Genomic DNA, 12,934 nt, shown 5'->3' on the forward strand with positions numbered 1-12,934 from the left:
CCCTCACTGCGAGAAGCCAAGTTACAGGGAACCAGGCAGAGCCCTCTCCGGAGTGGCACCCGCCCTGTGGAACGCCCTCCCACCAGATGTCAAAGAGAAGAACTACCAGACTTTTAATAATAATAATAATAATAATAATAATAATAATAATAATAATTTATTTATATCCCGCCCTCCCCAGCCGAAGCCAGGCTCAGAGCGGCTAACAACAGTAAAATAATACAACATTCTAAAATCAGTTCATTATAAGATCAGTTCAAATCAAATTAATGGCAACTGTCAGGGAACTGACATCGGAGCCAGAGGCGGAGGCGAGGCTCTCAAACGATGCTGGAGAAGGGCCCAGCAGGGGGAGAGGCGGCTCACCAGCTGGGGAAGGAAATCAGCGTAACACCAGGGATAAAGGGGGGCAGATGGGGGAATCGGCGAGGGGGCTCCAGGACTCCTCACCGGAGATCAGCGAGGAGAGCACGGGTCCTCCGCTACCCACGCCCTCCCTGCGCAGAAGACTTCCGCACAGGGAGAGTAGGAGGAGACTTGGAGTCAAACAACTTTTATGCTGGAAAAGGTTTAAGAAACGCCCACTGACGGATTCTGCCAGCGACTGAACAGCCACAAAGTGTAGGGCTGTCCAGACAGAAAAGGTTTAACAAGGCAAACTAGCCAGGAGTGGCACCAACTTGCGCACGAGTAACCCCTACAGTTATTACAGCAACCATTGGGCTAGAGTTCTGTAAGGATTGCCAAAGGCTGTGCCCTGGCCAAAGGCCTGGTGGAACAGCTCTGTCTTGCAGGCTCTGCGGAAAGATATCAAGTCCCACAGGGCCCTAGTCTCTTGTGGCAGAGCGTTCCACCAGATTGGAGCCACAGCTGAAAAAGCCCTGGCTCTTGTTGAGGCCAGCCTAGCCTGCCTGTGGCCCGGGACCTCCAAGATGTTTTTATTTGAAGACCGTAAGGTCCTCCGTGGGACATAACAGGAGAGGCGGTCCCATAGGTACGAGGGTCCTAGGCTGTATAGGGTTTTTAGAAGACCTCTGAAGGCATCCCTCTTTAGGAAAGCTTTTAATGTTTAACAGACTACTGTATTTTAATATTCTGTTGGAAGCCACCCAGAGTGGCTGGGGAAACCCAGCCAGATGGGCGGGGTATAAAAATATAATATAATATAATAATAATAAAAATAATTACTACTACTACTATATATGTGTAGATTCAGCCCCAGTCTCTCGCTGCACCTACCTTTCTCGACTGCAGAGACGCCCATGGAAGCCTGGGCAAGGTCTGCCTTCTTCTCCCACCTGCCCTCATCCGCATGGTAGACTTCGACCGAGGCCAGCGGGCTCTGCGTGGCGTCCACCCCTCCGATTACCAGCACGTCCTTGCCAAGCATCACCGCCGCAGCCCCTGCCCGCGGGGTGGCCATTGGAGGCAGCGCTGTCCACTTGCGCGAAACAATATCCAACATCTCCACCGTGTCCAGGGGCTGGCCCTGCTGGCTGCAGCCCCCCACCACAAAGAGGTGCCCATCTTGGAAGGTTGGGCTGCAGTAGACCCGGCAAGTTGGCATGGGCGGGAAAGCCTCCCAGAAGAAGGATTTGGCACTGGCGGCTTCCATGTCGCCCAACAGCCTGGCATCTCAGGAGGCAGACATGGCGACGGCCCCTGCGCTGGCTCGGTGTCTCCGTGGGGCAGCCCCCCAGAGACCTAGAGGGATTGGCCTGAGGCAGTTGGTAGGCCTTCCTTCCTGCGCCGCTGAAACTCCGCATCCACAAGGCATTAGTAGACTGGGAGGCAAATATGGCCGCAAGGAGAGGCCAAGGACTCCTGAGGGAGAAGGCAAGGAATGCCGTGATGCCCAAGGGATGCTGTCTCCGGTGGGGAGGGAACCATTCCTAACCGGAACTGCGAGGGATTTTCTGCAAGAGATGCCTTATATCCAGGCCTGAAATGCTGGAGGTAGCCACCAAATGTCTAATACACACAAGCCAGTCTTTGGAAATATGGCTCTCTTGGCAAGTTGTCTTCTGGATCTGTTTGTCTTGTCAGGTCTTGTGCAGATGATGAGTCCTAATACGGCTTCCAAGGGGCAGAGAGAGAGAGAAAAAGAGAGCATTAAGGAAGGAGAGGTACAAGATTACCGGCGACTACCATGGGAGCCATTTTGAGGAATCTGTCTACAGACAAAACAGGCCATGGTGAAATCTCCCAAAGGGTTGCCCGCAAGGCTTCAAGTTGCCCTTCACATTTGGGCAGAAATCCCAAATCTGGCAGCTGCTAGAGTCTCCAGCTTCCCTGGGCCTTCGGATTAATTTACACATTCCCCAGAACCAGCTCAGCGCATCCCGCATAAACTGAGGCACAGTTTGCAAGCTCCATCTGCCATGTGAAGACCTTCCCTACATGGCCACACAGCCACCTCACTGCTGCGTTCTCACAAGAAGCAGGGCTGACCCAAAAAAGCTGAAGCCCACCTCGCAAATCAAAATACAGTGGTGCCTCGCAAGACGAAATTAATCCGTTCCGTGAGTCTCTTCGTCTTGCAGTTTTTTCATCTTGCGAAGCATGGCTATTAGCGGCTTAGCGGCTATTAACAGCTTAGCGGCTTTAAGAAAAAGGAAACAAACTCGCAAGACGTTTCGTCTTGCGAAGCAAGCCCACAGGGAAATTCGTCTTGCGGAACGACTCAAAAAACGGACAACTCTTTCATCTTGCGCGTTTTTCGTCTTGCGAGGCATTCGTCTTGCGAGGTACCACTGTAACTAAGGTACCCAAGGCCAGAAAAGGGATCTTGGCACCTGAGGCAAAACGAATCCCATTAAGTGTTTCCTCTTCCCCGCTGCCAGTAAAAACTCAAAAATGAATAAAACAAAAAACTAAGGATTTGTTGTTTTTTAAGGACACCCACAGCCAGTTCCCTGAGATGGCTGCCTCACTCTACCAAATGATAAGGCTGACCCTGCCTTAACCACCCCTTTCTCCCCCATTTTGTACACACTACCAAAAGTAGTTAATTGGGGGATGATTCTCCCCATCCCTAAAAACATCCGAGGTGTGAGCATGCCAACCTACATTTTTTAAGGGCAGAATCAAGAGTTACTATTTATTTGTTTATTTATTCCTTTATGAGTCGCTTCCTTTGAATCACCTTAAAGTGATTTCACAGTACCAGAGAGAGAGAGAGAGAGAAGTTCCTTATATATCTGTTTACATTTTTAATGTGTAATTGTGTGATATATGCAGTCTTACATATGCCTCCTTTTTGCCTCTTCAGCCCCAGGATCACATAGGGTAGGCATGTCCAAAGTCTGTTTCGGGGGCCTAATTTGGCCCCCGTGGTAGTACAGTGGTACCTCGGGTTAAGTACTTAATTCGTTCCAGAGGTCCATTCTTAACCTGAAACTGTTCTTAACCTGAAGCACCACTTTAGCTAATGAGGCCTCCTGCTGCTGCCGTGCCGCCGGAGCATGATTTCTGTTCTCATCCTGAAGCAAAGTTCTTAACCTGAGGTAATATTTCTGGGTTAGCGGAGTTTGTAACCTGAAGCATATGTAACCTGAAGTGTATGTAACCTGAGGTACCACTGTATATGTCCTGGGGTAAAATGCTAAAAGAAGCTCAACAACTTTGGTAGGCCCTCAACGCATGTTCACTTCATCAAATCTGGCCCTCTTTGGGCATCCCTGAATAGGGCAACAGAAACAAAAACAAAAAACAACATTTGCTGCTTACACACCAAACATTTAAAGCACATGGCTTCCCCCTAAAGAATTTGCTCTAACTGCATGGTGTGTACGCAGCCAAAGTTGGGGCTGGGACAGGGAAGCCGGTTTACAGTGGTACCTCGGGTTACATACGCTTCAGGTTACATACGCTTCAGGTTACAGACTCCGCTAACCCAGGTTAAGAACTTTGCTTCAGGGAAGACACAAGACCTACCCACTTTGGAAGAATGGCAGATGAAGCTGATTGACTGTATGGGACTGGCAGAAATGACTGGCAGAATCCGTGACCAGGGAGAAGAGTCGGCAGAAGAAGACTAGAAAAAATTTAAGGACTATTTACAAAAATATTGTAAAATTAAGGAATGTTGAATGATGTTGGATTGAAATTAAGTGGTTTCAAGCTGTAATTATGATAAAATGACTTTCTTTTTGTAAGCAAGAATTTAAAGCTATAACAATTTAAGATGTTGAGATAAGGATTTGCTGCATAAACAATTCAAATTGGGTATACAAGAAGGGGAGGTATGAGGAGGTCGGGGAAATAAGTTATGAGAAAATAAGTTGTGAAATTTATGTGTTTTTAATATTTTTATGTTTGTTTTTTCTTTTTGTTTGTAAAAAATTGGAAACTTTAATAAATATCTTTTTATAAAAAAAAGAACTTTGCTTCAGGATGAGAACAGAAATCGTGCTCCGAAGTCCCCATTAGCTAAAGTGGTGCTTCAGGTTAAGAACAGTTTCAGGTTAAGTACGGACCTCCGGAACGAATTAAGTACTTAACCCAAGGTACCACTGTATTCCTATTCTGCAAAGTCCCCCTGTGACCGTAGCGACAGCGGCAGAATTAGCTCGGCCTACTGCCCTCCAAGAACAAGAGCAACTTCCGGCGCCCTGGGGTCAAGGCCACCTGACGTCAGGATGGCTGTGGTCAAACAAATCGCAGGCGCCCCAAGAAGACCCAACGGGGCCTGTCAGGTACATTCACACTCTGGTGCAAAGACAGCCCACACTGGAGAGAGGTAGACTTAAGTGAATGTGAAAGGTCCCTGCTGGGATGGAGACAGCTTCAAAACACATTTAACTGCAAAAAAAAGAAAGGAAAGGGGAAAAAACGACAACAGCGAGGAGGGTCACCAGAGGATAGGAGAAGCTGGATGTGGCAAAGGCAGCTGCAGGAGTTGGAAGGACAGTCCATGCAACAGCCTCCATCCCCTTCCCAGAATCACATCCACTCCAGTTGCCATTACTTGGAAAGCGAAATAACAGCAACCTGGTAATTAAAGGTTTGCCAATAACGAGCTCCCTCTGTAGGTCACCACTGTGTACGACCACAGCTTCAGCCACAGTCCTCAGCTAGAGCTCCTCCAGGATGTTTGTTTTTGGGGGTTTTCGGTAAGTGTATCCTAAAACGTATCATTGACACAATAATAGTGGGGGATTTAATAGTGGTGGACCACCTGCTTTTCTGAGACGCTTCCCCAATGTTGCTGTCTTATTGTCACAGCGCTGTCCGGCCACATATGTCCAGAGTGAGGAATTACACTAGTGGCCCAAATTGTGGAAACCTTTTGCGGGAAAGTGTATTTCCGAAGTTCAATGGCTCATAACACCTCATAAACACTCATGCTCACTGGCTACATTCAAATGAAGGAAAGATACTGTCAACCTAAGCAAGTTGTGCTTCCTTTTTCTGGTTATTGGGCTATATCTTTTGATAGAATACAGATAATTGAACCAACATTGTCGCATTACATTCTTCATTAAATTATCATTCCACTGATCTGTAATTTTATGGTATTACTCCAAAAGAAAGTGGTGTTACGAGCCATCAAACCTCGGAAATACACTTTTCCCAAAAAGGTTTCCACAATTTGGGCCACTAGTGTAACTCGTTATTGTCCAAGGTCCCAACTCACAAGTTGGAAGAAGAGAAGAAGTGTTTGGATTTGATATCCCACTTTATCACTACCCAAAGGAGTCTCAAAGCAGCTAACATTCTCCTTTCCCTTCCTCCCCCACAACAAACACTCTGTGCGGTGAGTGAGGCTGAGAGACTTCAGAGAAGTGTGACTGGCCCAAGGTCACCCAGCAGCTGCATGTGGAGGAGCAGGGAAGCGAACCCGGTTCCCCAGATTACGAGACTACCGCTCTTAACCACTACATCACACTGGCTCTCAAGTTAGGAAAAGGCACCCATCAGCCCTACATCTCTCAGCTTCTCCTAGGCGTGAGCCCCAGGAGGCAGCTGCCGCAACAGAGAGACCCCTCCCCTGACCTCAGCTTACGTATCTCCCCCCACCCGAGCTGCGCGCAAGCAAGCAAAGACTGTGTCCGTGTGCAACCTGCTTCTGCTCCTCCCTCTTCAGTCCTCGCCTGGTCCTGGGAGACGGTGGAGCAGGAGGAGGTGGTGTGGCAGCGCTTCACACCAGGCTGACCTCTCCCTCCCTTATCGCCATCTGCAGAGACGCTATTTTGCTGCATTACAACAAAAGCAGGGCAATCACACCCACTGAGCATTTCTGGTATTAAAAAAAATGCAGGATTTCAGTTACGGGACATGCTCTGATTTGGAAAGGAAGCAGTGTGATGAGCACAAATCATCATGGCTGTCCGAAGGGCCCCCCCAAGAGCCATTTAGCCAGCCCTACAACCAGCAAATGTGGTAGGTGTTTCTCAACAATCAGAGAGTAAAGGACCAATGGCCATAGGTAAGTGATGAAGGGCCCTTCCATTGTTCGTCCGCATTCCCTTTTAAACTCCGCCAGCTAAATTCCTTTCCTTTCCTTTCTTTATAGGTCTGGGGGGGGAGCCTTAATAGTCCCTGAAGAAGAAGAGGAGGCAGAGAGAATGAAAGACAGGGGAGCTTTTCCAGGCTGCACAGTCACAAGCAAATGTCCTGCATTGGAACCGGACTGGAAGGAACGGAGGCAAGGGATTTCCCCCATCCCACTAGGAGGGCAACTCTCGTAAACCTGAATATTCCTGCCCCGTGGACTGAAGTGAGAGGGGCAACCCGCTGCTGCAGGAAAATTAAGGAAACACAATAGGGCTGTCTCCTAACAACAACAATAACATTCCCACAAGGTGCACCATTGCACCTCAATTAATTCATGCATTCTGAATGAATGAGAGGGAATGTGTTCATGGGATGCATTTTAGGAGCTGCAAATAGCAGCTTAATAGTTACTACTCTCGCACGTGGTGGTGCAGAATAGATGAACCCAGAGACAAAAACTGAGCAAAGCCCATGCATAAAGTATTTCCCTATGTACCTGTCCACACATTAAAATCTCCAGTGGGGAAGGGCTCCCTCCTGGTGTCCCCGTCACCTAAGCCAGGTCAAGTGGCTACAGGAAAGAGGGCCTTCTTGGTGGAGGTGCCCCAGTTACGCTCTTCCCCACATGGTGTCTACGGTATTTTCCTTCCCAGAACTACGCAAAGACCTCCTTCTCCCCCCCCCCCACTTGTGCTTTTTAGGGAACATTTTAAACCTCCTAACTGCTTCATGCCACTTTTATGATTTTGTGGCTCTGAATATTTTTTATTTTTGCATGTTGATTTTGATCTATGTTTTTTTCGTAAACCACCCTGGGAATATAGCTGAAGGGCGACATAAAAATGCATATGTTAAATAGAAGTGCAGAATCTTAAAAGAGTTGGAAGGGACCCAAGGGTCATCTAGTCCAACCCCCTGAGATGGCAGGAACCTCACCTAAAGCATCCAGGACAGATAAATAACAATACAACAAAGAATAGGCGCTCTCCGTCCTGCTCTGTGGCCGAGTTGGGGGGGGGGAGAGAAAGAGGAAAGCAGGGCTTCTTCCCGCACACGGTTCCCATATTTTACAGGCAGCGGCTGCCCCTGCCCATTCTGCAGCAGTTGGATCTGCAGACGTCAGCAAGTGATTCTGCGAAAGCTTCGCTTGCTTATTTCTGCAGATTGATGCACCGCTAAGGCCACAGGCCAGGTCAGCCAGCAATCTTATTTGCACAGCTGTGGGGGTCAACCAACCTGGGTGCCTCCTCTGTCACAAGCTCCTCAGCTGAAGCCATCAGGGAGACCCGAGCGAAGCTGACTTTGAAGGCAATTTGTCAGATCATTGTGAGATGAAGAAAGAGAGCAGAGAGGTAGCAGCAGCTGCCTTTGAGACTCTGGAAGTCTCAGGCCTGGTTCCCCATGCCACCACAGAGACCCCACCGCGCTCTGTGCCCTCACCTGGAGCTTTTAATTTGAGTGATAAATCTCCCCCTTTTAAATCTTGTCAACCACCAGGACTCTACAGCTCATTTATCTTCCTCCCCACAAAAATTAGGAGCTCTAGTAGCTTAATAGCCAAGAGCTGCATAATTCAGCAACCCAGGCATGAAATATTGATAGCCAGTCCCCAGATCAGAAATAGCTTTTGCCTCTGGGGGGTCTTCCAGGGCTCTTAAGGAGACGGAAGGGAAGGCACTTATTTTGCCATCTTCAGCACCCAAGGGAACCTGGCACATGCCGGCTCTTGAGAACGGTTGAGAAAGGGGGGAGTTTAATCAGGAGGCAACGCCATAACTGCATTGAACAAGAACTGGGTGCCCCCCAACATTGCCTGGCATTTGTTCCCAGGTGTACCGCAGCTGCAGCATCTCATTTGTGAGAAGCCACAGCTCAGCGGGCTAGAGAGTTATGCGGCAAAAGGGCCTGGAGTCAGATGCTAGAAAACTAGTTAAAGAAGCTTCTGCAAGCGCCTGTAAAAGATGAGGAAAGGAAAGCAATGAAGCAGCATAACCCATAGAGCTAAACTGGGATTTAAACCTAGGATAGCAGGCTATTTCAATGGTGCACATTTATTTATAAAACTTTCTTATACCACTTAATATACTGCAGTTATGTAAAGGAGTGGTCATTAGGAGGTTTGGGGCTGGTAAGCGAGGGGTTAAATCCTGCTCAGTATGGCTCTACATGCTCCCTTCCTCGGAGCAGGTGCACAGAGCAAAAGCCCAGTGCAAAAAATGGTTTGAAAGCCCTTTTGCATACAGCTCTGCGCTGCTCTTTAAAGCCCTTTTGGAAACAGCTCTGCGCTGCTCTTGAAACCTTTGGGTTTTGGAGGTTCAAAGAACAGCACAGGGCTATTTGAAAGCCCTTTTGCATACAGTCCAATGATGCTTTCTGAGCCCCTGAAATCTGCAGGTTGAAATCGCAGCACCAAAGGCTTGCAAAAAGGGCTTTCAAGCAGCCTGTGATGCGCTTTGTAGTGCAGACAGTATGATGTCAGGTGATTGACAGATGGGCAGCCCCACCCGCTTGTCAAATTTGACCGTCTGGGGGGTGGGAAGATAAGGATCTGGGCCACTGGCCACAAAAGGTTCCTTAATACAGCGTAGTATGGGCCCAAAGTCTGACTTGGTGTAAGACAACTTTATCTATCAAGGGCTACCAGTCAAACACACCCTCCAAGTTCAGAAGCAGTGTACCTCTGAACCATAGCTGTCAACCGTCCCTTATTTGGCGGGAAAGTCCCTTATCCCAGCGCTGTGTCCTGCTGCTGTCCCTTATTGATGATGTCCCTTAAATTTCCCGGGTTTCAAAGGAAGCAGCTCCTCTCCCTCCCTCCCTGCCGGCCAGGGAGGAGGGAGGCTCCAACTGTGTTGCTTGGATGCGTCGCTCACCCGATAAGGAGTCTAAGAACGACTGGGGGGTGGAGCTTGCATGCCTTGTGCCAATCAAGTCGGCTGTGTTGCCTGGGGACTCACCTTTGCTCAGCGCTTCCCAGCGGAGAGGTGACGGTGGTTTTCCTTGCTGCATCCCCTTTGCCGGGTTGCTGCGCTGTGGGAACCACCGCTTGAGGCTTTATTTGGCTGCTGGCTGGGCTTTCTGCCTTTGGCTCAGAGGGGCTCAGAAGTTGAACATACCTGTGCTTGGAAAATCCCTTATTTTGGCCGCTGATCCCTTATTTTTGAGGCTGCTGGTCCCTTATTTTCAAATCTGTAAGTTGACAGCTATGCTCTGAACTGCAGTCACTGGGGAACAAAATTATCTTACAAATAATTAAAACTACATTTCTGTCATGGGGGCTTTAGTTGCATTCCAGCATTGCAGAGGGCTGGACTAGATCAGTGTTTCCCAGCCTTGGGTCTCCTGCTGTTTTCAGACGACAATTCCCATCATCTCTGACCACTGGTCCTGCTAGCTAGGGATAATGGGAGTTGTGAACCAAAAACAGCTGGAGACCCAAAGTTGGGAAACACTGGACTAGATGACCCTCAGGGTCCCTTCCAACTCTACAATTCGTTGTAGGTGGTGAGAAACTTCTAAAGGATAAGTACTTACCTGGACAACGAATCTATCCTGGCTGTAAATGGTGTACACTTTGGACATCCCTGAGAAAGGCTGCTGTACGTAGAAACTATGTTATCCTGTTAAGAAAAGAAATATATAGCATTATTAATGGTAAAGGTAAAGGGACCACTGACCATTAGGTCCAGTCGTGGCTGACTCTGGGGTTGCAGCGCTCATCTCGATTTATTGGCCGAGGGAGCCGGCATACAGCTTCCGGGTCATGTGGCCAGCATGACTAAGCCGCTTCTGGCGAACCAGAGCAGTGCACAGAAACGCCGTTTACCTTCCCGCCGGAGTGGTACCTATTTATCTACTTGCACTCTGATGTGCTTTCGAACTGCTAGGTTGGCAGGAGCTGGGACCGAGCAACGGGAGCTCACCCCGTCGCGGGGATTCGAACCGCCGACCTTCTGATCGGCAAGTCCTAGGCTCTGTAGTTTAACCCACAGCGCCACCCACGTCCCTTAAACATCATTTGGAAATGGATGTGCGGAAAGGCAGTCCTTGGGGGAGAGGAGGAAGCACAACGCAGAGGGACAACCCCTGCTTTGCACAGACAAGCTCCCATTTCATCCTTCCATCCCTTAGGAAGGGAGCTGGCTCAGCTACTTCTGACGTGAACTGAGGCACTCCAATATTCTAGCGGGCACTGAGGCCACAATAAATAAATCAATGTGTGGCTGTTTCCTTACAGCAGCGATCCTCAAACTTTCTTTTCTCTGGGCCACACTTTCAGAATAAAAAATTTGCTCACGTCGCTCCCAATTTTTTTATCAGTAAGAAATGAATTGGGAGAAAATGATTGCTAGCAGGGACTGGTTCTTAACACAGAACACAACAACTTTGTGAGACACCCAGAAAGTATAAAAAACAATGAGAACATGGGTCCTTTCCAAAATTCTGCAAATTAATTTTGATAATATGCTACACTGAAAGGTTTACATGTTCCTCTGATTGCCCTTGAATTTATCCTGCCACACTTGCCACCTTCTCCCGCCACACCCTTTGAGAACCCCTGCGTTGCACGCTTGAATATTTATCATCATGTACGCAGGCACTCTCGCTTCAGATCTGAGACTGCCTACCTTGCTGAAACACAGGGCAATACCGGCTTTGAGCACCATACTTCAAGAGCAGCCTCCGATCCTACCATCCAGTCCTTCAGCTCTTGCTTACTGGACAACAACAGCCCACCCCCACGGACCCTGCACACCTTAGGCAGCTGCAGGGCAAGCTCGCGGGTTTGCGACAGAGCTGAACAGGGTGCAGCCATCTGAAGAAGGTGTCCGGCCACACTTTGCTTTGATCTGATGCAGAGGCTTTTGACTGCATCGCTAGCACTGCTGACTCAGCAATCCCCAGCTCTGGCTACCCCTGCAGTTCAGTGCAAGCAGCCAAGAGTTTGGAATCTGTATCTTTAAAAAAAAAAAAAAGGAAGGAAGCTAAACCCCAGTGGCGCTCTCTCTCGCAAGACGGGACGTGCAGGCTGGCCGCGATAATTCTGCCGCTGGCACCTTAACCATCTCATCCCACAAAGGGAGACCAGAGGATTCAGCCTTAAGCCGGCAGAAAATTCCTTTTTTATTAACTTGAGCCAGATTAAGCCTCAGTTGATTTGAAGGATCACGCTCACTACAGGTAAAGGAAGGTGAGGGAGCCAAGCTTCAACATAACGCCGAAAGGGAGAGGGAGGCCTCTTTTCCCTATCCGCCGAAATTCCTACCCCCCTATGCAAACCAAGTCAGTGATAAGTGCATCATTTGCATATTAATGTCTGCTTCCGAGATATGGAATAGCGGATAATTTGGAATTGTAAAACAAGAGCTGGAAAAGCAAAAGGCGATAACAGAATATGAGGGGGAGCAGGAGAAGGGCACAGAGGAAGAGGTATAGGTGCAAATTAGCAGAACTGGGAGATAAAGGTATGGAATATTCACAGAATTGTAGAGTTGGGAGGGACCTTGAGGGTCATCTAGTCCAACCCCCTGCAGTGAAGGGATCCTGCCCAAAGTTGTCCGTGCGTGGGCTTGAACCACGAGTAGACCTAGAGGAACAAAAGAGAACTCCAAAAGGGACTGAAGCCCCTGACCGCTTTCAAAACCACTTCCTGCCTTTGAGCCCAGGCCAAATACTGATCCGAGTTACACATTTCCCACAAACATGAGGACTAGATGCTTGAGAGCAAAGATGCTCAAAACGCCACGTTAAGCAAACAGGGGAGTCCGAGCGCACAGATTAACAGGGCACACACAATCCTAGCTGAGAGGGGAAGAGACATTTCAGCACCAGATCCAACAAGAACACCTTTCTGCGACATTCCTCCATGCAGAGCTGCTGAGTTGCCAAGCAAGGCAAGCGCTGAGCAGTGGCTGAGCAGTCCCAACGCCAGCAGGTCAAAGGTTGAGGGCACAGCAGTGCATTGTTGTGGCTTTCTGACAACAGGACTTTGTTGTTGCTATTGAGAGCGGCATCCACTCTGCTCTTCAGCTCAGTAGCCAGGGCAAGGAAGACAGTGTCTTTGTACCTCATAATGCTAAATGGATTTATAATAACCCACCCTTTTAACAGTATCCCATGGCATCTAAAGATGGCCTAGCTAGGGGACATGTACAAGCCATCTTTAGGGGCATCCACCTCCCTTAAAACACAGAAAAAAAGAGAGACACATATGACGGAAAGAAGAGAAGCAGCAGCAGCAGCAAAACACCAGCTACATGCTCCCGACGAAACAGATCGAACTCACCCGAGCAAAGGCTGGCACTGCAGCAAAGGCACTGGATTTTTAAGCCAACGAAGAGTTAACAAAGGGGCACAGCCATCTGCCCTACAGTTCAAAAGAGGCCTCCCCCCTGGGCAGCTTGCATGATGGAGACTCTGGTGGCAAGGGAAAACT

General features: G+C 48.8%; 1 protein-coding gene and 1 long non-coding RNA gene across 10 annotated transcripts in view; one reads left to right on the forward strand and one right to left on the reverse strand.

Annotated features, from left to right (window-relative positions):
* The window catches only part of LOC308581308, a 129,185-nt gene that overhangs the window by 85,273 nt on the left and 30,978 nt on the right, over positions 1–12,934 (forward strand). The gene's annotated exons all lie outside the window — the stretch shown is intronic.
* KLHDC8B (kelch domain containing 8B) overlaps positions 1–12,934 on the reverse strand; it is a 43,614-nt gene that overhangs the window by 24,816 nt on the left and 5,864 nt on the right. For 4 of the 9 annotated variants that reach the window (XM_081183343.1, XM_081183339.1, XM_081183345.1 and 1 more), the window contains exons 2-3: positions 10,033–10,118; positions 1,240–2,076 (exon numbers count right to left, since the gene is read on the reverse strand). In XM_081183343.1, the coding sequence (XP_081039469.1) occupies positions 1,240–1,615 (376 nt within the window). In that variant the 5' untranslated portion in view covers positions 1,616–2,076; positions 10,033–10,118. Of the gene's footprint in view, positions 1–1,239; positions 2,077–10,032; positions 10,119–11,126; positions 11,149–12,934 lie in introns of those variants that run through there. The other 5 variants (XM_081183340.1, XM_081183338.1, XM_081183341.1 and 2 more) reach the window with 3 other exon arrangements.

This window comes from Podarcis bocagei (genome assembly GCF_964188305.1).
Source record: "Podarcis bocagei genome assembly, chromosome: 2".
In the NCBI taxonomy this organism is placed as follows: domain Eukaryota; kingdom Metazoa; phylum Chordata; class Lepidosauria; order Squamata; family Lacertidae; genus Podarcis; species Podarcis bocagei.